The following is a 24,948-nucleotide window of genomic DNA, read 5'->3' on the forward strand; positions in this document are numbered from 1 at the left end:
CTGAGTTGCCTGCCCAATTAGCATCATAGTAACCAACTAATGAACTACTTGTCTCAAACGTATACAGTAAACCATATTCGCTTATGCCATTTATGTATTTGATTATCATTTTTGCACTAAGCAAATGATTGTTTTTAGTACAAGAATGATATTTGGCACACACACCTACAACAAAAGCATTGTCTGGTCTGCTGGCTATTAAATAGACAAGCTTCTAATGATGCTCTTATATAGACTCTCATTAAGTTTAGTTCCACCAAAATCTTTTGATATTTTCACCTAAGTTGGAGTAGGAGTTCTTTTAACACTTGTATTTTCAAGGCCAAATTTCTTCACTAAATTCTTGACATATTTGCTTTGAGAAATAAAGATTCCCTCATTTAGTTTTTTTATTTGAAATCTCAGAAAACAGGATAGTTCTCCTACCATGCTTATCTCGAATTCTTCCTACATTTATTTCACAAAGAGCTCGACCATCTTCTGGGACATCCCTCCGAAGAAAAGTCGTCAACATAAATTTGGACAATCACAAAATTCTCACGAGAATTTTTCACAAAAAGAGTTTTATCAACTCCTCCTCGACTGTACCCATGTTGAAAAGAATTTAGTTAAATGTTCATACTAGGCTTTGGGGGCTTGTTTGAGGCCATAAAGGGCCTTGTTGAGTTTATGTACATGATCAGAGTGAGAAGGTTCCACAAATCCTTTAGGTTAGGCAACATAACCTTTCCCATTTAGAAATTCGTTTAGGAAGGCGCTCTTCACATCCATTTGATATAGTTTAAATTTCAAAAAACAAGAAATACTAAGTAAGAGTCTGATAGCTTTAAATCTTGCAACATGAGCAAAGGTTTCATCAAAATCCATCCCTTCGATTTGAGTGTACCCTTGAGCCACAAATCTAGCTTTATTCCTAGTAACATTGCCACCCTCATCAGTCTTGTTCTTGAAAATCCACTTTGTGCCAATTACACTCACAGATTCAGGCCTGGGAACAAGAGTCCAGATATCATTCTCATAAATTACTCAAGTTCTTCTTGCATGGCATTAATCCAACGTTCATCTTCAAGAGCTTCTTTGACATTTCTTGGTTCAACAAGAGAAGTGAAGCAAATATTACTGATCATATCAAGATAATTGACTTTATTTTTCCTTCTGGTTGTTAACCCTTCTTCGAGATCAACAATTATGTTACTAGCAGAATGATTTTTATGAACCCTACTAGAAGGTTGCTTGTTACTAGCTTCTACCTGCTCAAAAACATTCTGGATGACTTCCATATGGATTTTTGAATTCATATCTAAAGGCATGTCAAATGAGTTGTTAGGAACATCAGTATTGATAAATGGAGTAGTGTTGGAATCTTCTTCTTCCAAAGAAGTAGCACTGAAAAAGGTTGCATCATCGTCGATCACAACATTAATAGTCTTCATGACAGTACGAGTTTGTTTATTGTAGACATGGTAAGTTCAACTATTTGTGGAATATCCAAGAAAATTCCTTCATCCGATTTGGAACCCATTTCCATCTAGCCTCTCTATCAACAAGAATATAACAAGTACTTCCAAAGATGTGGAATCACAATCGGTTTCCTTCCTCTCCATATTCATAAATTATGCTCTAGGTACCTAGTTGTAAAACAACTCTATTGAGGATATGACATGTTGTGTTTAATGCCTCTGCCCAAAACTGAATGGCAAATGTTTTGCATGTAATATCACTCGAGCCATCTTCTAAAGAGTCAGATTTTCTCTCTCCACAATTACTGGGTATTTGATGCCCTAGTTTATTGTATTTATTCTTTCATTACTCAACATTGTATATATGGAAAATCCACTGGAGTTTTAGTCCAAGTGGAAATTTGTTGGGTTGTATGTTCTAAAACTCGCAATTTGTAATGTTATACATATTCTATTATAAAAAAGGATGTTATTAACGTTTATTCAATAAAACTTTTGTTGAATATGTAAATTTCACTTGTAAAGACTAAATTCAATAAACTAAAGAACTATGGCTATGTATGAATACTTAAACTTTATGTGGAGATAAGAGTGGATCAAGTTCAGTAAATAGCCAAGACGATCTATAATATACAAATAAGGTTGGGTACCGTATTATGGTAACACTATTGGATGCGGTCTACTCTGTAGTTGTTACAATTTGTTGTAAAGTGCTACAAATGAAGTAATCCTAATTCGTTCATGTGGTGACATGAGGAGTAGGGGCGTCATGTGCAATGAGTTTACATAAGATCGGGCCAAGAAATAAGTCATTCTTAATTTATAATGCCATTTACTATTTAAAACTAACTATTTCAAAACGATGACCTATGTAACTTAACCTTAATCCTGAGCTAACTATGAACTCTTGTTTATTTGGGATTATCCTTAGATTTTCATGGGTGGGGGTTGGTTCAACAGTGCCAACTCAATAAGTCTCTCATTTTAGGGGTAAGACCAGGTACATAGTTGGGGACATAGGATGCAATATGGAATTCACTCCTACCTGCTTTCAGGGATAATAGAGAGGTTGTTCCCTTAAGTGTTGACTCCGGGTCTTGAACAAGGGACCCCACCCTCTCATGGCTCAAGAGGAACTCGGTTTGATGATTGGATCACAAACCAATTGTTCATTAGAGAATCAGCGGGATTTAAGAAATAAGAGGTAATCTCAGGGGTGAAACAGTGATTGACCCAACCGTTATTATGAATAACTTATGAAGGGTTAACTTAGTAATCATGGTTATATCGAGTGAACATGATATATCTACTGTGAGAGGAGTGCAACTATTGACTTTAATGGATTGACCCGGTAGTTAACGAGTGGTGGTTAATTAGGCTAAAGAGTTTAGTTGGTTAATCTCGGATCGTTGGAGCACATGATCTGTAGGTCTATTAGGTTCCCCTACTAGCTCACAAACGGAATAAACCTTAGAATAGCTTGATGAGTTAATTTGAAACGTCAAATTCGAAGTAAGGGAATTCATAATTATATGCAATATAATTACACGTTTAATCAATGAATTAAATGAAATTGGAGAATTGATTAATATTTAAATATGCTTTAAATATTAATTTCATGAATAAGGACTCATGGTTGTGGAATTGATAAGTAATTAATTTAATATTTGATATTAAATTAATAGAATTAATTAAATTATTTAATTAATTAAATCAATTAATTTTAAAATTGAAAAATTGAATTTTGTAAATATTAATTTCATAATAGTATTGTGCTTACGACGTATTTTTCGTCTCTTTACGTTGTAATAACAGTTCTGAACTTTTGTGATTGTTGCAGTACTATCGTAATGAACCAATATGACAGGTATCAGTTTTTCCCATAGGGAAATCTCTAATAGCAGACTTCTAAGACAACCTGCTTTTTCACTAGCTATTGAGTGCTATCATTTGTGACTCCATCGTTGATTTGACTAAAATAGTCTGTTTCTTAGACTTCCAAGAAACAATTCCACTTGTTATATTAAAAATATAGCCATTAGTAGCCTTTGAATCATCTGAAAGGGAGTTCCAGTTAGCATTGTTGGACCTTCCAAGATAGTGAAAAAATTTTGGTAATGTAATCCTAAGTTCTGGGTTTTCTTCAAGTACCTCATAATCATTTCTACAGCATTTCAATGCTCTATACTAGATCTACTTGTAAACCTATAAAGTAATCCTACAACATAAGTTATATCAGGCCTAGTGCAATCAGTAGCGTATCTAAGACTACCTATGATGCTAGCATACTCAAATTGATTAACACCGTCACCGGTGTTCTTAAACAATTTAACACTGGGATCATAGGGAGTACATGCTGGTTTAATTCAAAGTAATGATATTTCTTTAGAATCCTTTCTATATAATGAGATTGATCTAAAGAAATTTTCTTTTCAGACCTAGTCACTTTTATGCCTATGATTACATATGCTTCTCCTAAGTCTTTCATATCAAAGTTTCACTTAACAAGGATTTCACATAATTTATAACGTACAAGTTCGATCCAAAAATTAACAAAATATCTATATACAAATATATGATAGTGCATAGATTGTTTTAAACTTATAGTAGATGCATTTGTCACTTTCATTAACTTTGAATCCTTTAGATGTGATGAGATTATCAAATTTCTCATGCCACTGCTTAGGAGCTTGTTTCAAGCCATAAAGAGATTTATCTAACTTACGAACCCTGTTCTCTTAACCAGGACTATGAAGCCTTCAAGTTGTTCCATATAAATTTCTTCTTCAAGTTCACCATTTAGGAATGCAATATTTACATTCATTTGATGAATTACAAGGTTGTTTAAGGCAGCGAGAGAAAAGAACACATGGATTGAGGTGATTCTGGTTACAGGAGAGAAAGTGTCAAAGAAATATATGTTTTCTCTTTGTCTGAAACCTTTAGCTACAAGTCTGACTTTGTACTTGTCAATTGTTCCATCAAGTTTGAGTTTCTTCTTTAGGATCCATTTGCATCATATTGCCTTGCCACCAGGGGGTAGATCTACCAAATGTTGAGTTCTATTTGACTCAAAAGAATCCATTTCATCATTTATTACTTCTTGTCATAAATTGGCATCTACTGAGGATAGGGCATCTTTTAGGTTCTTATGATCTTCTTCAACGTTGAAGGTTTGGAAGTCATCCCCAAAGTCCTTAATAGTACAAGTTCTTTTGCTTCTTCTGTGCTCTGGGTTTGCTTCCTCATTAGGAGTTTGATTTCTAATTAATGGCACACTACTAGTTCTAGAGCCCCCACTATTCCTTGATTTGAAAGGAAATCGATCCTCAAAGAAGTCAACATCATTGGATTCTATAATATCTGGATTTATTAGTTCATAAAACATATAGGCTTTACCATTTATTGGATACCTTATAAAAACACGTCCATAGGCTCTACTAGCAAGCTTCCTTCTTTTAGGATTTTGCTTTTCTTACATAGGTGAGACACCCCCAAGTTCTGAAATATGACAAGTTCTGTTTCTTATTCTTAAGGACTTCGTAGGGTGAGGTTGTGTTTTTAGACATTGGTATTCTATTGAGCACATAACACACAATAAGTATAATTTCACTCCACCAATAAGAGGCAACTCTTGAATTAAGTAAAATAATAACTACTAATTTAGATAGAGTTCTATTTTTTCTTTCAACTTTACCATTCATTTCAGGAGAATAAGGTGTCGTCTTTTCATGAATTATTCCATGTGAGTTATAGAAATTGTTAAAAGCATATGAATTGTCTTTGGCTCCTTTATCACTACAAAGTCTCTTAATTATTATTATTATTATTATTTTGTTAAACAATTTTCTATTTCAGTCACAAACAATTTGAACATGTCAAAAACATCACTTTTATTTTTCCGCATATATACAAATGTGACGTCAGAGAAATCATCAATAAAAGTGATAGAGTATCTTTTACTATTCCTAGTCAAAACACCATCACACTCACTTAAGTCTGAATGAATCAAAACTAAAGGCTCAGATTTCATAAATACAGATTTATGCGAAGACTTAGTTATTTTAGCCTGACTACAATATTCACATTTACTAAAGTCATTAATGGAAATTTAGGAATCATTTTCAATCTACCCATGTTACTAATTATTCTTATTACACGACAATGCCTAGCATGCAAAACATTAAAAGAACACAACATATAAGTAGAAGATTGAGTTTTATTCATATCAAGGTTTAGTTTGAACATTCCATCAGTTGCATAACCCTTTCCCACGAAGACATTATTTTTTATGAGGGTATATAAGTTAGCCTATATGATCTAAGTGAAGCCAACCTTGTTAAGGAGATAGTTCGAAACCATATTCTTCCTTATTTCTAGGTTGTGTAGAAGTTCCTTCAGAGTGATGGTCTTTCCAGAGGTAAAATTTAGCTATACCTCATTGATTTTAGCAATTATTGTTGAGTGGTGATCACCCAACAACATATCTCTATCCTTTGTTTCATAATACGGATTAAACCACGGTCATGATAGACATGACGCGTAGTGCCAGTGTCTAGCCACCACCCTTCAGAACCTCCAACTAATTTACTTTTGTGATCATGGCAACTAATTTTTCTTTAGTTTGGTTCACCTGCACTTGCGTAGGTACAGGATGATGCTTGTTCCTACAGTTCCTAGCCATATGCCCAGGTTTGTTACAGTTAAAGCAAAGAAATTGCACCGTTTCTCTTGAAGGGGGTTTTAATTCTTTTGATTTTTTTGATTGTTGGATCCACAATTTTGAACTTTAATCTTGTTTTCCTTTGGCTTTAGTCTAGGTTTTTTAACAGTAGGGGTAGGTTTTTTTGGTACGACGTTTACCTCTTCCCTCTAGTCCTACTTTTGAGCTTCCTTCTCAATCCTCAAGCGTGTTATCAGGCTTTCCAAGAAAAATTCTTTGGTTTTATGTCTCAGTGTGTTTTTAAAATCCTTCCATATAAGGGGTAATTTGCCAATAATAACATGAACTTGAAATTGCTCGTTTAGGGACATACCTTCGTTGATGATTTCATGAGCAATCTTCTGCAATTCATGGGATTCCACAAATTTTTCGTCCGTCATTTGGAACTTCAAATAACGGTTGTTTGCATACTTTTCCGAATCGGCCTCTTTGGTATCATATTTTTTCTGCAGGGCATCCCTGACTTCTTTTGGTGTGGTGTGCTGTAATAGTCATACAGATCATCAATCAGATCATTTAAATAAAGTTTCTACAGAGAAAATCATTTTCTTCCCAAACAAAAGCATCCTTGATCTGTTGTTTGGTCGGATCTGTTTGTGAAACAGTTGGCTTCTCTGTGGTGTAGGCAACAACAACCTTTTTCACCGCAAGGAAAAATAACATCTTCTGCTTGTCCTTCAAAACGGAAAGGGCGGTTGAGATCAGTGGACAAAATCTCATTTTATGTTGGTACGACCATAAAAAACAGCGACATATTGGAGTCGTCTTAAAATTGTTGATCCTATTGGGGATGATGCCCTAAACTCTCGTTGGGTCCTATAGTTTGTAAACACAGTTTGAACAAACACTTGTGATGTAGTAATATATGATATTTTCTTCACTTTTGTCTATGGAACATTTGATGTTTTAATTTCTTTACCACAAACCAATAAACTAAGATCTCTGGTTGTCTTTTGTAACTTAAGCATGTATGTGGTGACATACAGATGGATCATATCTTAAGTGATAACCAAAATGGTCTGTAGTATATGGATAAAGGAGGGAAACCTTAGAAGCTTGTGGAACAAAATGCCTCAACTAGCATAGACAAGAAGAACACCATACATTGCTCATTTGATAGTATTTTGAAGCATCGCTTATGCACATATGCCTGATCAAAAGCGTAGGAAGCTCAAGTGATAAGCATATTTTTATTGGCTCTGATGCAAGCTCAAAAAACTACAAGCTTTATAATCCTACTATAGAGAAGACGATAGTAAGTAGAGATGTTGTGTTTGATGAGGAAACAACATGGAATTGGAATGATGAACCAAAAGACTATAAGTTTTTACTTTTTCCTAATGATGATGATGAGTCTAGTGACATTGCTTCTCCATCAACACCACCAATGTCGCCAATCACTCCAGAACAAAGCACGCCTTCATCGTCTATAAGATCAAGTGAAGGACCTCATGGCATGAGAAGTTTACGAGACATATATGATGAGACTAAAGAGTTAAGTCAAAGTTTTAATAATCTTACTATCTTTTGTCTATTTGGTGACAGTGAACTTTTGAATTTTGGAGAAGCTTTGCAAGATGAAAAGTGGAAGACTGTCATGCATGAAGAGATAAAGCCCATAAAGAAGAACGATACATGGGAACTTTCTATCTTCCAAGTGGAAAGAAAGCAATCGGTGTTAAATGGGTATTCAAGACAAAGAAATGAAAAGGAAGAAGTGGAGAGGCATAAGGCAAGATTAGTTACAAAAGGCTATTCTCAAAGAAAAGGCATAGACTACGATGAAGTATTTGCTCCCATTGCTCACTTGAAAACCATAAGGTTGTTAATTGCAATTACTGCTCAAAGTAAATGGAAGATCTAAAATAGATGTTAAATCAGCATTCTTGAATGAATATTTGGAAGAAGAAGTATACTTAGAACAACCTCTTGGCTATGATGTGAAAGGACAAGAAGATAAAGTCTTGAAATTAAAGAAGGCATTGTATGGATTGAAACAAGCGCCTAGAATGTGGAATAGCAAAATCAACAGATATTTCCTTGACAATGGGTATTTGAGATGTCCTTATGAACATTCTCTATATATTAAGACTAATGATCGTGGAGATATTTTGTTGTTTATCTGTATGTGGATGTGTAACACCCCGCACATTTTTTTAGTAATAATGTAATTTCAGTAACTTTATTATTTGGAATTTCAATAATTGTTATTAGTTGGAGGGCATTTTTGGAATTTTGGACTTCAAGTATAAGTGCGGGAATTTAATTGTTGGCGTGAAATTATTCAATTTGAAATTCAAATTGAAAATTAATGGCAGGAATTAATTTTCTTTTGAAACGGAAAGGAATTTAATAGTATAAAACAGAAAGGAATTAAATGTAATTATATTTACTTCCTTTTTTTTATTATTATTTTAAAAAGTCAAATCCCACCCTCATTTTCTTCCTCACGTTCGTGAGCCTGTCTGACGCCGCCCAAAGCTGCCGCGTCAATTTCTTCTTCATGATCTCCGTCCACCATTGCTCAAGCGTCGTTCGCTTTTGTCGTCATTGGATCTATCGATTTAGGTAAGATTTCTGGCGTTTGGGTTTGTTTTCGGTTGATTCTTGAACACTCATTTACTTTTGGCATCAATTAGTTGATACCCATTTGGGTAAGTTTTATGCTTTGATTACCCTCTTATGGATTAATTTTGGTTGTTAAGAAATTTTGGTAAAGTTATTTGGAAGTGATTTTTGACAAAGCTACATATGGATAATTTATTTGAGACATTGGTAGTGAAGTATGTATTTGATTCAAGCTTTAATCATGTAAGCCTAGTTTCAAATTATGATTAGGGGGTTGATTCAAGAATTTCATTCAAGATAAATAAGAGTTTAGTTTGCTAATTATCTGGGCTTAAAATTGGAGGTTTGGAAGGTGAATTCGAATTTGACCACATCTTAGGTAAGGTTATCTGGAAATATTTTGTAATATTTGGGTGTTTGGAATTTGGCCTTAACTATTAATTTTAAAGCTTGGTTTATGTTTAGGCTTGATTAAGGATTCAAGAATTTCACAAAGATTCAATTGCTTTTGGTTCGACCTCAAGGTAAGTAATCTTACTACTAGAACTGCCCACGGGCCAGGCATTAGATGTATGCTAGCATGTTAAATGAAGGTTATGGCAGAATGACAACATGAAAGATTGATAGTATAACATGATTAAAGTATGTTCTGTTACGAGATCCGAATTATTTATTTATGCACATAGACACTTGAATGCTAGTATGAAATGGTATGTGCTTCCATGGTTGTATTTGATCTGATGATGTTGAGGTATGCATGTATGTTGTAGAACCATGATGTTGAGGTATATGTGTATGTTGTAGAGCCATGATGTTAAGGTTTATATGTATGTCATAGATTCGTATAGTGATGATTATGATGTTGAGACTGTGCAAATGTCCTTACTGATTAATTAGATGCCCATTAGATTTTGTGTTTCCTTTGGGATTCACCAGTTTGTGTTTCCTTCGAGATTCACCACTTTGTGTCTACTTCGGGATTCACCAGTTTGTGTTTCCTTTGGGATTCACCAGTTTGTGTTTCCTTTGGGATTCACTAGTTTGTGTTTCCTTCGGGATTCACCAATTTGTGTCTCCTTCATGATTCACCAGTTTGTGTTTCCTTTGGGATTTACCAATTTGTGTCTCCTTCGGGATTTATCAATTTGTGTTTCCTTCGGGATTCACCAGTTTGTGTTTCCTTTGGGATTCATCAGTTTGTGTTTCCTTCGGGATTCAGTAGAGGTAGTGGGCATACTTAACTATAGTAGGATAGGACTCAGTATCCTTCTTGTTCCATGTGCATATGTGTCCCATGAGGACTAAAGCAGTTTATATGGGTATCTAGACGACATAGATGCTCAGCCTGACCCCAGTAGTGAGGTTACTTACTGAGTATTTTATACTCATTCTTTCTCATGTTGTTGTTTCAGGTAAGGGTAGAGATGCATCGGCGATGGTCAAGCGAAATTTGTGATCAAGCTACTGAGACTAGTTTTTACGCTTCCGCTCATGATATTTAAAGTTCTTTTCATATTTCTCTTAATTTTTAGTTTTGATGTTTAAAACTTACTTTTAAGAATCGTTTTTCAAATTTATTTATTATCCTTTATGATTTATGGGTACCCTACTATTGATTTAGTATTTGAATTTAATGAAAGTCTTTTAAACTTACCTTATTTAATTAGCATTTATTTCACCATAACCGAGTGTCGTTTTGAGTTTCATGCATGCATGTATTTAGTAACGGCCTAACTTAAGTCCTAGGGGGTCGGGTCGTTACAGGATGACTTAATTTTTACAGGAAATTGTGCAAGTATGTTTGAAGATCTCAAGAAGGCAATGACCCAAGAATTTGAAATGATAAATATTGGACTGATGTCATATTAACTTGGCATTGAGGTGAAGCAGTCAGAGGAAAGTATTATCTCTCAAGAATGATATGCTAGAGAAATTCTAAAGAAGTTCAAGATGCTCAATTCTAATCCTATCACAACTCTAATTGAAGTTGGGATAAAACTGTCCAAAAAGAAAGAAGGCGATGTTGTTGATCCTTTATATACTTCAAAAGCTTAATTGAAAGTTTGAGATATTTGACTTGCACACGACCAAATATTCTTTTCAACGTTGGATTAGTGAGTCGATTTATGGAATCTCCTACAATTAGTCATTTAAAAGTGGCAAAGAGAATTCTTCGTTACCTCAAAGGTACAGTTGATTATGGATTGTTTTATTCTCCATCTAAAGAATTCAAGCTTGAAGGTTGTTGTGATAGTGACTCGGCTGGAGATGTTAATGACCGAAAAAGTACAAGTGGATATATGTTCTTTGTTGGTAATACTACATTTACTTGGAGTTCTAAGAAGCAACCTATTATGACATTATCTACTTGTGAGGCAGAATATGTTGTTGTGGCCTCATTTATTTGTCATTCAATTTGGTTAAGGAATTTGCTGAAGACAGTTGGAATTTTGGCAGATGATGCAATTTGTGATCCATGTAGATAATAAGTCAACAATTGCTCTAACAAAGAATCCAGTATTTCATGATCGTAGCAAACACATTGATACAAGATTTCATTTTATCAAAGATTACATTTCAAGAAAGGAGGTTCAAGTTGAATATGTGAAGACTGAAGATCAAATTACGGATATTTTCACGAAGCCAATTAAAGTTGATGTGTTTAACAAGTTAAGAACTTTGCTTGGAGTTTTCAGAAAACATGTTTAAGGGGGGATGTTGAAAAATAAACATGTTCTAATTAGATAAGTTATAGATGAATTAATTTATGAGAGTTGGAAAAATTAAATATGAGAGTTAATTGAGTATGTTAAGGTAAAAGTTAATTTAGTAGAGTCTCACATGAATTAAGTGTAGGATTTTAATTGTTCCATGTATATTTAATTAGGGTATGAGTTATGTATTTAAATTTACTCATGAAAATCCTATAAATAGGATTGACATTGACATTGTTGATGTATCCAAGTGTATAGAGAAGAACGCAGAAAGTGAGTTCAATCAAAAGTATGAACCAAGTTTAAAGAGTCTTTCAATTAAAAGTATTTTTTTCCCTTTCAAATGATCGTTTGTTGGCTATTTATTTGTGAATGTCCATCACACGCTTCCAACAATTAAATAAATATAAACTAAAAAAAATAAAGAAGAAACGAGGAAAAAGAGAGAAAAAAATTAAGGGTAACACTTAAGTGCATCCGAGTATCGTCCATCTTTATTCTTCCCACTCTCATCATTCACATAAAAAATCATTAAAATATTGCAAAAAAGAAATAAGAAGAATTAAGACATGTCAAATTATGGTTGAACGATTTTGGTGAGATGCACAAAGATAAGTATCAACTAGGATGCAATTAAATATTTTTTTGAAAAAATAATGCAAGATTTTGGGAGAGAAAAAGAGTGAAGGAAAACAGAGAAATAGAGTGGTTTCGAAAAAACCATAACAAACCCATGGGTTTGGGCTTTAAAATGAGACCAGTAGAGAAATAAATAAGTTACATGAAACTATAAAGCTGCATACTACTTATCCTAGGGGTTTTAAAAAAATTTGATAATCCGACCAACCCGGACTACCCAACCCAAATCGTCGGGTTGGGTTGGGTTAAAAAGTATTAAAAAAATTAAATTCCGGGTCGGGTCTCGGGTTACTCCCATTTAGGGTCAGGTTGAACCCTCGTCGCCTAAATGTTTCCCCAATCCCCAATGTTGTCGATCCCTCTCATCTCAAGTCTCCGACCTCACGTCTCTGACTCTGGCCTCGTGCCTCTGACTTCGGCCTCACGCCTTCGACAGTTGATCGAAGACTTGTAAATACCTCTGACTCTGACCTCATGCTCTGGCTCCAGTCTCATGCTTTCGGCCTCACGTCTCCAGTCTCACGCTTCGACCTCATGCCCTCGGCCGTTGATCGCAGACTTGCAAATCGCAATCACCTCACACCTCCCGTCTCTCATGCCTCACGCCTTCGGCCTCATGGTCTCTCACACCTCCACCCTCCCGGCCCCTCGTAGTCGTTCTTCACGCCTCTGCCTCAGATATGCCTCAGAAGTCAGATCTATCGTTCTTCACGCCTTTGCCTCAGATCTGCTATCCTTCATGCCTCCGCTTCCGATCCAACGTCCTTCATGCCATATCTTCGTCGTGCGTTTTAGTCTCACACCAGATCTCTCAGTTCATTCATCATCTCTCAGTCCTTCATGCCAGATCTTCAACGTCTGTTTCTTTTGGTATGGAGTTTTTGTTTTTCTTTTTTATTGATGATGTTGAATTGGAAATCTGTAGTATTGTTTATGTGTTAATCACTGTTAAGTCAATATTAGGATGAATTATGAGTGGTTAATCCCTAAATTATTCATTACTTAATTTTTACCTTACCATTGTGTAACTAATTGAATCAATTTTTGTTCGACCTCGCAGTGTCTCGAGGATAGTTAGATTCTTTAAAGCCGTCACGACGGACACGAAATCAGATACAGCCGAATCACCATTTTCTAACTTCATCGTGAGTAAAATAAATTAATTTCTATTATGTAAATATACTATTTATGTGTGATTGATCTTTATACATAAGTTGTTCTGGGTTAATTTAGAAGTTAATGTTTTTTTTTTTTTAATTGTATAGGTAGGTGTAATTAGTTGTTTACTAGTTTTATTTATTTTATAGATGGACAGTAGTAGTGATAATACAAATGAAACTGGTAATAATGAAATGTCGCCTCCTCCTCCTCCTCCCCTTCCAAATGTTAGCCAAACTCCTATAAATATACCACCCGTACCTCCCAAGTCTAATCGAAAGAGACCTAATAAATCAACTTCGTCTATTAGGATCATTTCACAAAAATGGAAGCGAGTGCTAATGATGGAGCTAAGTGCAAGTGTAACTATTGTGGTAAAAATTACACATGTGACAGTAATACTTGTATAACTAGTACTTTATGGAAGCACTTAAAAATTCAATGTAAAAAGTACCCATATAAAGAAGAAGACAATGGACAAACCACCCTAACTCTTGTACCTTCAAACAATGGAAAATGAGTCAATGCTAGTAATTTTGTGACAAAATTGTTTAGCAAACAAGCATATAGACTAGCATGTGTTAAGATGATAATTATTTTAACAAAATTGTTCAAATTTGTTTTGAGTGATATGAAAATCATCTTTTAAAATAATATATAAAAAAAGATTATTACGAATATAAGAATCTTATTTTAACTCATATGTATAACTAAATTTCATTTTTAATGTTACAAAACACGCACTTAATTTTAACTAGTTGAAAAAAAAAGTCTGTTAAAAGGTAAATTTGGCAATTGAATTTTAAGGTATCAAAATTTAACAAGTCGATGAGATTTAAAGTTTGTGAGAATTGATACACCTCTAAGGACTGTTTGGGGCATTGAGATATATATGATGTGAGGAGTTCTGATGTCTAGAAAGTTTTGATGTCTGGGGAGTTTTGATCAAGTATGATCGAGTATATTCAAGCACTAAGATGATATAGGATATTGGATATACCATCTCATATTGGGCCTCCAAACAGTCTAAAGATTTTGTGTTAAATTTAATATTTATCTTTTTAAATATGAATATTTAGGGACCGTTTGGAGCAAAAAGTTGTTTATTATAGTCTTAGATTATTATAACTGGGTTATAATTAGTTTGTACACCCCTTTATACTATTTTAAGATTAAATTACAAAATGTATTCTCAACTTTGGTTTTTGTTTTAAAAAATATATCTAATTTTGTTGTTGTTCTTCTTCTCTCCCTCTTTCATCCGACGTTTGCTTTTTTCTCCGGCGAGACCACGCGACTTCTTCTTCTTCTCTCCGTCGTTTCAGTTTGGGTTGCAGAGCGAGACCGATCGCCGGAGAGCGAGACGATAAAGCTCAATCGCGTGCGCGGGGTTCGGTTTTAGTAATTTCACCCGTGAGACAAAGGATTAGAAAAAACCTCATTTTAAAAAAGTAGGGCAAATCTCAAAAACATCATGGTTTTGGCCTCACTGGTGTTCCCTTACAGAAAGTTTTCATTGTTCCTCCATTCTTCCAGAGGTATACTCTCTTTCTCTTTCAATGTATTCCACAATTTCCTCTCCCATACTTGATTTCTTCATTGCAGTGATTTCATGTCAACGCTCGTGCGCTCTTCTATCTCAATTGCTTTTTTCTACTCACATTGTCGGTGATAAGCCGGTTCTTGTAAGTATTACTTGGTTCCCCCTCCTTTGCCGATTGGTTATCGCCTATTGCCTCACATTTTGCATTTCGGAGTTATGGATTTCGATGAATGATTCTCAGGTTCGGGATTTCATACACTCCGCATTATATGATCCAAATCATGGATACTTCGCTCACCGGTCACGGTCGGTTGGAGTTCTGGAACACAGCATTAAGTTCAATCAACTTGAAGGTATGCCATCATTTCGAAGTTGTATAGTTTGGGTGTTCACGAGCATTTAGGCATGAGTTATTGGGATTGACGAGAGTTTCAAAATTGTGTTATCTCTGTTTTGCTGTAATGGCTTGCAAACTGTGTCCAGGAGGCAGGTTTAAGAGTAATCATATTTCCGATCAAATGATTTATGCTGTTTATCTTGAACTTTGAAGGAGGTGGTGTGTGTTTGTTTTTGAACTTTACGGCTATATCTATAAGCAAATTTTGCTGACCATGTGGCCTTTTGTATTTTTTTTCGCCCATTCTATAATTGTTGAAAGCCCTCCTCTTAAGGTCAAAAGTATTTGTAGAATAGGTCTATGGAATTAAATATTTTCATACAAAAATGGGAAACAATGCCATTTTTTTTTCAAATTTGTTTTTTATGGAAACAAATGCTTTCATTGAAAAAAAAAATGAAAGAATACGATGGCATATAAATAAACCAAACCCACAGAAAAAGTCTCACTAGAGAAAGGTTTCCAACTAAGATATTGCCCAGAGAATAATTACAAAAAAAATCTTCGAGACTGAAGTCCAAAGAGAAATATGAAACCTCACCAAAGACCAAATTTCGTTAGGATCCCTGTCCACACCTTGAAACACTCTATGGCAGACAATAGTAGCTCGAGTGAGCTGCTTCCATAAAGGAAAGAGTCAGAAAACCTCGTGCGTGGCACCGTACACTTTTTTTTTTCTTTCTCAAATTTTCAGCATTGAAATTGATTTTAGTAATAATTATGTGAATAATGATTTACGGGGTTTATTTGGCTATGATATTTATGTCATATTGAATTTATGTTTTGGAAGGCACCCTTCTCCGAGACTTCCATTTCTATTGTTTTTCCTAATTTATGCTGACATTTTCCTTTCCCAAGATTTCTAATGTGTAGTTTTCTGCTAAATCTTTTCAATGTGTTGTATTATATTCTTGTCAACTCAACATGCTAATTTTTTAAGAAGCATAATCCAGTACTATTGATATCATTCTATAATGTTTGATTTAGGCAGGAAAGCTTATATGAGGTACTTGGATAAAATTTACAAGCAGAGTGACATATCATGGTTTACTCCAGTGGAGATTTTTAAGGCAATTGGTTTCTCTATCTCTCTCTCATGCATACACACGCACATATGCACACAATGCACAGATTCATTGTTCCTCCCCTAACTAAATCATTTTGTAGATTTTCATATTTCTTTTGTCCAAGTTGTTGAATAGTTTCTTAATTTTTACTCTTCTTCTAATAATAATAAAAAATTCCAAATGTGAAATATGTCTATGGGACTATTAGATTTTTTTTTAGCTCTTTGAGAATACTATATCATATGTGGAGGCAGGGTTTGAATCTATGAACTCTTAGAGGGGAGTAAAGATGCCTTAACCGTCGAGCTATGTTCATATTGGTGGAGAATAAGATATTTGTTTTCCATTGTACCAATGGGTTCAATATTGAGTATTTCCTCAATATGACCTTACTTGAAAAGGGTCTGTTAGTTATATATAAAGTATATTAGTATCATTGTGTTCTTGAGTTCTAAGAAGTATTCTCTAAATATTTTTGAGAAACGAATTTAAACTAGCATGAAAAAAATATATTCACGTATCTTCCTTGTTAATTTTTTGCTAGACCATGGTGAGAGTAGAATCAAAATTTCCAGAATCAAAATTTCCTTTCTCAACATTTATGAAATCTAGCTAATTTGATAGTAAGTTTGTGGCTACATCATTCACGTTTGCTTTTGTTGGTCAATTTTGCACCGTCAGCTTTTATTGTCTTTGATTTTGCAATTTTGTTTCCTTGTAGCCTTGGTATGCCCATGGGATTGCTGAAGCAATCATGCGTACTGCTAATCTTTCTGTTCCACTAAAAGTAAGATTTCTATCTTTCTTGTTACTTTAACCGTTAGTTCATAGCCACACAGGATCTTTTTGTGGTATTTTTCCCACTTAGGGGAGGCATGCGATCCAAACTTTTTCCTGGCTGCTAAATCTAATTAACTTTGCTATCGGAGGATATCTTGTCTTCCCATCTTCGGTTTGTTTTGAGTGCTAAATAACTAATACTTTTGTGATAGCCTGTTGAGGTGTCTTGTCCCACCCAAGAAACTAGAGATCTTTGTGATGTCTTGTCCCACCCAAAAAAGCTAAAGATCTTTGTATTGTAGGAAATTGAAGCATTGGCAATCCTTTCTTTTTTCTTTTTGATGAATCAGAGCGACTAAGGGTTGAATATCAGTGGATCATGGTAGCAAGGCCATTCTGCCACTTACAATATCCTGTTGCGTATTTAAGTTATTGACACTCCTTTCCATACAACCTTAATGTGACTATAGTTGAAAGTTGAGATTTACTGATTTTTTATGTGAGTATTGCATGAGATATGTGGTTATAAGTTATAAGCCATTACTGCTAATTGGTAACTGATTTTGGATTTCAATTTAAGAATTCAGTATTTTTACTCGAGCTATATGGATACTCCCCTGCCGGGTGCCTCAACACTATGCTATTATTTTTCTGGGTTGGAAGCAAAAAAGCAAAAATGTTGTATCACTAACAGAGATATACAGTAGAGTGCAAGAGACCAAGCCACTAGATGAACAATATCAGGGGTTTGAAAAGTATCTCTATATTTTTCTTCACAGGTTTATTCTGTTTCTTGAATCCAAATATTCCATTGGCATTGGGAGCAGTCAAACAATCAATTAGTCATAACCTTCTTTTAAAATAGGAGCCTTCAGGAAGTTGAACAAGTTATATGTTTTAAATCTTTAATCTTTAATTATGTTATGCCTGCTTGATTGTGTGTATGTGTGTGTTTTTTATGTGTCCACAGATATATGAAATTGGTGGCGGATCAGGAACGTGTGCAAAGGGGATAATGGATTACATAATGTTGAATGCACCTACAAGAGTTTACAACAATATGACTTATATGTATGTGCTTTCGCTGCATTTTTTTTTTCTCTACCATGAAATTAGTAATACCTTTCGATGCCTGCATTGAGCTGAGATATATTTCTATCTTTTAGGGCTCAATTACTTTATGCATAGCACATCTATGCCTTGTGCTCTAAATATAGCCAAGGAACAACTTTCAACAGCTTTCTTTTCGTTAAAGAGGCTCAGTTTTTATGGAGGGAATCTTATAGACTTCTATAGTTTTCCCCTAAATATCCTCTATAATATGTATATGATCATATATTTCATAATACAATTTTCCTAAAGAATATATGTTATTGACCATAAATTGTTTTTTTTTTTTTTTTTTGGTAGGAAACAGTGCATTAACTTTAAATTATTAAAAGATAGATATACATTGCACAGTGTTGATTTTTTATTTATAAGAAACATAATATATAACAATCTTAATGAATACTTTGACCAGTGAATCAATTAGTAGGATATCATAAAATAAATCACAAGGAAAAAAAGAACATTTTATCTTCTATTTGTATCTTAAAAATATATAAGAATAGTTTTTAAGTCTTCTATTCTTGAATTATCAACAATATTTTCACTGGTACTTGTCAAATAATTAAAACCTATACATTGATTGTTTTGTAAGAAATTATTGAAAATTTCACAATTTCCCCTTTCCTCTTGTTTCAATATTCTGTCCTCATGTCTCATGTGAAAATTACATATATGACTGTAGCTCAGTGGAAATAAGTCCATCATTAGCAGAGATACAAAGACAAACTGTTGGAGAGGTTCGTAGTCACCAATCAAAATTCAGAGTAGAGTGCCGTGATGCTGTTGACTTGAGTGGATGGGGTATGTTCTCGTACTTTTCAGTTTTCTCTAAACTAGTGCTGTCAATCAGTTGCACACCTTTGTCTTAGGCCGTGTGTGGGTGGGTGGGGTTAAGCATTCAGTTTAAAGTGTGGGTGAGAAAAGAGAAGATATTCCAAAGTAGATACAAGTGTTTAAAGTTTAAACTGTGTTCGTTGTTATTCTTGTATCCTTGACAATCTGAAATGGATAGTGGGTTATTACTTTTTTTTTTCTTCTTTATTTAAACATTATTTTGTGTTTATGATTCTACAATATATTTGTAATATTATCCATTGCCCTTGTATCACAGGAGACGTGGAGGAGCAGCCATGTTGGGTAATTATGCTTGAGGTATATCTCATTTTTAGCTCACGTACGTATATCTTCACAAAGTTCACATACTTTCAAATTTGTGAAGGAAAGAATTTATAGATTCTTTTTCCACGTTTATATGTATACCAGGGAATAATTGTTGATTGTACAGTCGCCTTTTTGTACTTAAATTAGCACTGGTCAATCTTGCATGTGAGCATGTAGAGAAGGTGATCGTGCATGAGAAATTGAAACCATGCTCAATTATAAACTTAGGGAAAAAGAGCCAAAGATTAACTTGTGAAACATTTGAAATTGTTGATCTTTGATCTTTGAATCAGAAGAATTTACTGAGATAAAATATACTAGTAAATTGTAAATCAGTAACCGTATGCATCAACGGTCCGTGGCTTTTTCCTCAATTTCCTTATTGAAAATTAAATTATGTATGATTGCATATGCATGGAATATGGACACAGGGATTGAGATGTTTTTTTTATGAAATAGTCCATCATAGTTGTGTTTCCTCAATTGTCACTCGTTTCGTTGCCCAATTAATGTGAGCCATAATCATGTGACAAATTTTCACTGAAGACATTGTTGAGCATGTATTTTTAATCTTCTAGTGGTTTCTAACTTCTTTCAATTTTGAGTCAATTTTATGTTTCATTGACCAGTTAAATTGTTGATTTCTCACAGGTACTAGACAATCTTCCTCATGATCTTATTTACTCAGAAAATCAGGTTTCCTCATGGATGGAAGTATGGGTAGAAAAGCAACTTGACAGGTATGCATTATGATTCATGCCTGCCTAAATTTAGATCTTGCTACATTTTCCTAAAAGAGATCTCTTGTTAGACTAGTGGTTCATTTATTTCATCTTTATGTGATATGGTTTAAATATTTTAAGAAACAAAGGTGTTCTGCTAACAACTTTAACCTTAATTACCTGGTCCATAGTCATTTTCTGGCCACTTGCATCCTTGGGCCTCATCCAGAAGAAAGGAAGAAAAAAAAAATGATCTCATTCTTTTTCTGGCCACTTGCATCCACTTGCTTCCTACCTGCCTCTATTTTAAAAATTGTAGTCATCAGGCAGTGCACGAATCTCACAGCCACTTGTTCATCACTTGCCCATTTGTAGCCAATTTTTGGTCGGAATTCACTGAATTTTTTCCGTTGAGACCCAAATGACTCTCTTGAATGGATTTTATCACTGTATACTGACCGTCCTTTCAAGAACGACTAAGAATGGTTATGGACCAGTATCATTCCAGCTATTTTGTGGAAGATTTTGGAGGAGAGAAATGCTAGGATTTTTCAAGACATTGTCAAATCTTCCGATGAGGTTTTAGAGTTGGCCATTATGAATGCATTCTTTTGGTGTAAAGATAATAGATGTACAGGCCATCACGAGCCACAGTTCATCTTTTCTTATTTTGAATTGGAAGCATCTTTTGTATACCTTTTGAAATGGTCCTTTTTTGTATAACTCTTGGATATTTTATTTATTCAGTGCATATAAGAAATTTCTCTAGTTCTTATGATGTGATTTGGTGACGGATGAGAACTAAAAATGTCGCCTAGCAAGGTGTTTTGCTTATTTTTTCCCATGACAATTTTTTCGAGTTGTTGCTGATCGTGCTTGTCTATGGCTACAGGGAATCACTTGTGGAATTATATAAGCCACTGCAAGACCCTCTTATTAAGCGTTGTCTAGATATTGTGAATTTCACTGAAAATGACCATGCCAAAAGCAGTGTTTTATCAAAGGCAAAAGGCATTTGGTCTAAAGCTTTTCCAAAACCCAGAAGATCTTGGCTACCAACTGGATGCTTGGTGAGAAACCATTTCATTGATCTTGTCCCCCTCCCTCCCCCAAGATTTCACTAACTTTTAGTGTTCTATACTGGTTGTTCAGAATCTACTCGAAGTGTTGCATCGTGTGCTACCAAAGATGTCGTTAATTGCCTCAGACTTTAGTTACTTACCTGATGTGAGGATAGCTGGTGAAAGAGCACCATTAGTTTCAACCAAAGTATGTTCTTTCTTCTAGTTGACGAGAATTGAGATTCCTGCTGCTTGGCATCTTCTGGATGATAGGTCTTATGTCATTCGATTTCAAAACCAGTACATAAAATGAGCTCTCTTTACTTTTTTGGGGGGTTCTATTTTGGTCATTGTACATTTGATTTTAGTTCACTTTGGTCTCTATACTTTTAACTTTGGTTCATTTTGGTTCCCGTACTTTCAAAAGGTGTAATTTTGATCCTTGTACTTTCAAAAGTAACAATTTTGGCCCCTTTGTTTTCATTTTAACTTCATTTCTAAGGGATCAAAAGAGTCACTTTTTTAAAAGTTCAAGGACTAAAAAGAACCAAAGTTAAAAGTACAAGAACTAAAACGAACATTTTGAAAGTACAAAGACCAAAATGAATCAAAATCGAAAGTATCGGGATCAAAATGAACATTTTAAAATTACCTAACCAAATGAACCATAGTAAAAAATACAGGGACTAAAGTAGTATTTAAACTTCTTCTTTCTTTCTCTCTTCTTTATTTATTTATTTTTGGAAAACAAGAACATAAAATGATTGTAGTTTCAATTGTTTTCGTTTTTTTTTTTTGTGCGCAGGCAAATGGAAGCAGCTCAGACTATGAAAGCTATTTAGATGCAACGGTATGCAAGCCTGGAGTCCAGAAACTTGAAATTGGATTCAATTTTCTATCTTTCCTGCACCAGCTATTGCCTTTTTATTTGCTAGCGAGCGTTGCCATTTCCATAGTGATAAGTACTCAAGTGATTTTGGTTGATATGCAGGGTGATGCTGACATCTTCTTCCCCACAGACTTTGTATTACTGGAACAGATTGACCATTATTGTTCTGGATGGCTGAAATTACATGAAGATAAAAAGCCAAAGATGGGGAAAAAGAGGCGAACAATAATTGTAAGTTGCACCCTTTCTGATATATTATTCGTTGAAACATCTAGAAAGTTGGGGGGCTCTTGAGGAAAATGCTGCTTGATTCTTGAGAACTTAGTCCATGAGGGATGAATAACCTGTGATGCGAAACAAAGTTTAAATATTGTTTTTGTTTCTGATTTCTTTATAATGCGAACGAGATTACTAACTACTAAGACTTTATTTGATAACCATTTGATTTTTGAAAATTAAACATATAAATACAACTTTCACTTTTCTTTGTTTTGTTATTCACTTTCTACTGATGTTTTCCAAAGCTAAGTCAATTTTTGGGACATTTAAAAAATGTGAAAACTATAGTTTATGGAAATTGAGAGGAAACAAACATAAATCTCAAAAAACAAATAACTAAAAACGAAATCATTAACAAACGAGACGTAGTTAAATTCTGGTGATTACTGCACGATGAGTTCGATTTCACTGTTAAATTCCTCTTCGGATTGCTTAACTTGTGTTTCTGGTGCCAGCTTGACACTTCATCTTTCATGGAAGAGTTTGGATTGCCATCAAAGACGAGATTGAAGGATGATTACAATCCCCTTCTGGATGACTTCAAGAACACTAAATTTTATCTCAGCGTTCCAACATACAACATCAAGTAGTAGAGGTAGTGAGGAGGCTTAGGACAATTATGTGATGGAAAATTTTGAATTCTTTCTTTCTTTTCATAGCGTTTTGTATGCCTTAGAAATCAGAACATGGAATCTCTTTAGACGAGAAAAAAGGTTATCGAAATTGATAGTTGGGACGGGATGAACATCATCATCGAGTCGCCTCTAAAGCAGAAGAGTGGTTTGGAAGTTTTCTTTTCTGGACATGGTAACGATTGAAATGCTGGAGAGATCATTTCCACGCAAGAGGTCATAAACATATACTCTGAAATATTGATTTTCATCAGATTTAAGAGGAGGATGTCACCAGGTTCCGGGCCTTGGAGCGGGCACGGTTATAGAGATTCAGTTATTTAAAAAAATAGTGTGAAATGAAATGAAAAGGAGGAAAGTAGGCAGCTGCAACTGCAATCACTGGGAGCATCTAGTCATGGAAGTAGTTAATTTCATGCAGAAGAGAGTTCTTTTTGTTTACTCAAAACTAATTATGGGAAAATAAAAAGCATCTATTCATTCTTTTGTATGCCATTTAAGCAATGACTTTCTATTTATTTATAAAGAATGGGGAATGACAATGAAATTATCTTGTACTTGAATGTTGATGTTAATCTCTAATCTGTTAATTGATGATATATTGATTAGCTAAGCATATATCTTCACCATATTTCCAGTCCCTGAGTTTGACCCCCTGTTTTCTGAATGCATCACATTTAATCCACCACTTTCAAACCAAGGATTGAAACTTTTTTTAATTTCTAAACTTCAGGTTTCAAAATCGATATCAAGATAATCAATATCTTTTTTATTATTGTTATTATTTTATGTAAAAAAGAAAAAGGAAAAATAGCATACTAATCCCAATAATAAAATTTTGCAACTTAATTTGAAAGTTAAAAGTCAGATTATTAATTTAAATAAATTTTTAAAAAAAATTGATTAACATAATAATTTTATTAAGGACAAATAGCAAAAAAACATCTCTAAAATATAGTGGTAATTATAATTACATCTTCAAATTTTCCATTATAAAAATTAAGCACTCAAACTTATAAAAGTATATCTTCAAACTTACATTAGGTTTGAATGATAAAAATTGAGCCCTTCATAGTTAAAATGGGGCCTCCAAACTTAAATTTGTAAAAATTTATCCCTTAAAACATTTAATTTTAGATATTGAAGTTTTACTATAGTTTTATAATTGTTAGAAAATATATATACTGCACTCGAGAACATGGCAGATGCATCTCAAACCCACTCCACAATGCCCATTAGGGTTCTCACGCTCATGATCAGGAATGTCAGTTCCCAATTTGTATCCATTTCTGAAATCAAAATCTGAGGAGTTTCTGTAAACCCTTCTGGAATGGGAGCATTTCAAGTCATTTTTTGGATAGAAGCTCTCTTTCAGCTTTCCAAGATCCTCAAAGATCAAACATGTTTTTTTGGGATATTTCTTCTTCAAATTTCGGACAGTTCTGGACAGATTCAGAGATGGGTTTCGAGAAGTGAGTTAAAGAGGTCTGGCAGTAGTTTAATGGTACCTCAAATTTAATGTTTGAGTTAATTTATTCGAATGTATAAGTTTAAAGACCCAATTTTAATTATTGTATAAGTTTAATGACTTAATTTTTTATCATTCAATGTTTGAAAATCCAATTTCTACAACTATATGAATTTGAATCTAATTCTAACACTTTTATAAATTTGAAAACTCAATTTTTACAATTAAAAGTTTTGAATATAACTACAACTACCACAATTAATAAAATTCAACATATTCATAAAATTCAAACAATTGTAAAAACCTTCAAGAAATACAGATAGGAGACTTTTGGAACAATAAATTAGTTATTATAGTTCAAAATTATTATAATTGGATTATGATAGTTTGTATTTGAGATGTAAATTATTTTAGTTTAAGTTATAATATTATATGTATTTGAAATGTAAACAATTTTAGTTTAAGAAAGAAATAATAAATACCATAGCAAAAAAAATGTAAAATAGTAGAAACGGTAATAAATTAGCATTATTATATTTTGATGATTTTTATTCCAATCGCCCCTTAGTTTCTATTT

The 24,948-nt window shown here is 34.0% G+C and overlaps 1 protein-coding gene across 2 annotated transcripts; it reads left to right on the forward strand.

Annotated features, from left to right (window-relative positions):
* The first annotated feature begins 14,471 nt into the window (after positions 1 to 14,471).
* LOC120083075 lies at positions 14,472 to 23,466 on the forward strand. Of its 2 annotated transcripts, XM_039038613.1 has the most exons (14): positions 14,472 to 14,800; positions 14,868 to 14,947; positions 15,047 to 15,158; positions 16,190 to 16,272; positions 16,991 to 17,056; positions 18,020 to 18,120; positions 18,842 to 18,960; positions 19,271 to 19,311; positions 19,972 to 20,060; positions 20,935 to 21,112; positions 21,195 to 21,311; positions 21,909 to 21,953; positions 22,095 to 22,223; positions 22,727 to 23,466. In XM_039038613.1, the coding sequence occupies exons 1-14, from the start codon at positions 14,737 to 14,739 to the stop codon at positions 22,859 to 22,861; spliced, it is 1,359 nt and encodes a 452-aa protein (XP_038894541.1). In that variant the 5' UTR covers positions 14,472 to 14,736; the 3' UTR covers positions 22,862 to 23,466. The 2 variants fall into 2 exon arrangements, with proteins under 2 accessions (XP_038894541.1, XP_038894546.1); XM_039038618.1 differs by lacking the exons at positions 14,472 to 14,800; positions 14,868 to 14,947 and having other exon boundaries at positions 16,194 to 16,272.
* Positions 23,467 to 24,948: the final 1,482 nt, after the last annotated feature.

Source organism: Benincasa hispida, chromosome 1 (genome assembly GCF_009727055.1).
Source record: "Benincasa hispida cultivar B227 chromosome 1, ASM972705v1, whole genome shotgun sequence".
In the NCBI taxonomy this organism is placed as follows: Eukaryota; Viridiplantae; Streptophyta; class Magnoliopsida; order Cucurbitales; family Cucurbitaceae; genus Benincasa; species Benincasa hispida.

Excerpts from the sequence above, each read along its gene's own strand:
- LOC120083075 (XM_039038613.1), top strand. The coding sequence starts at position 14,737 with ATGGTTTTGGCCTCACTGGTGTTCCCTTACAGAAAGTTTTCATTGTTC. Across the intron at positions 20,061-20,934 it reads GTAGAAAAGCAACTTGACAG|GGAATCACTTGTGGAATTAT; the intron begins GTATGCATTATG and ends CTATGGCTACAG. Across the intron at positions 22,224-22,726 it reads AAAAGAGGCGAACAATAATT|CTTGACACTTCATCTTTCAT; the intron begins GTAAGTTGCACC and ends TTCTGGTGCCAG.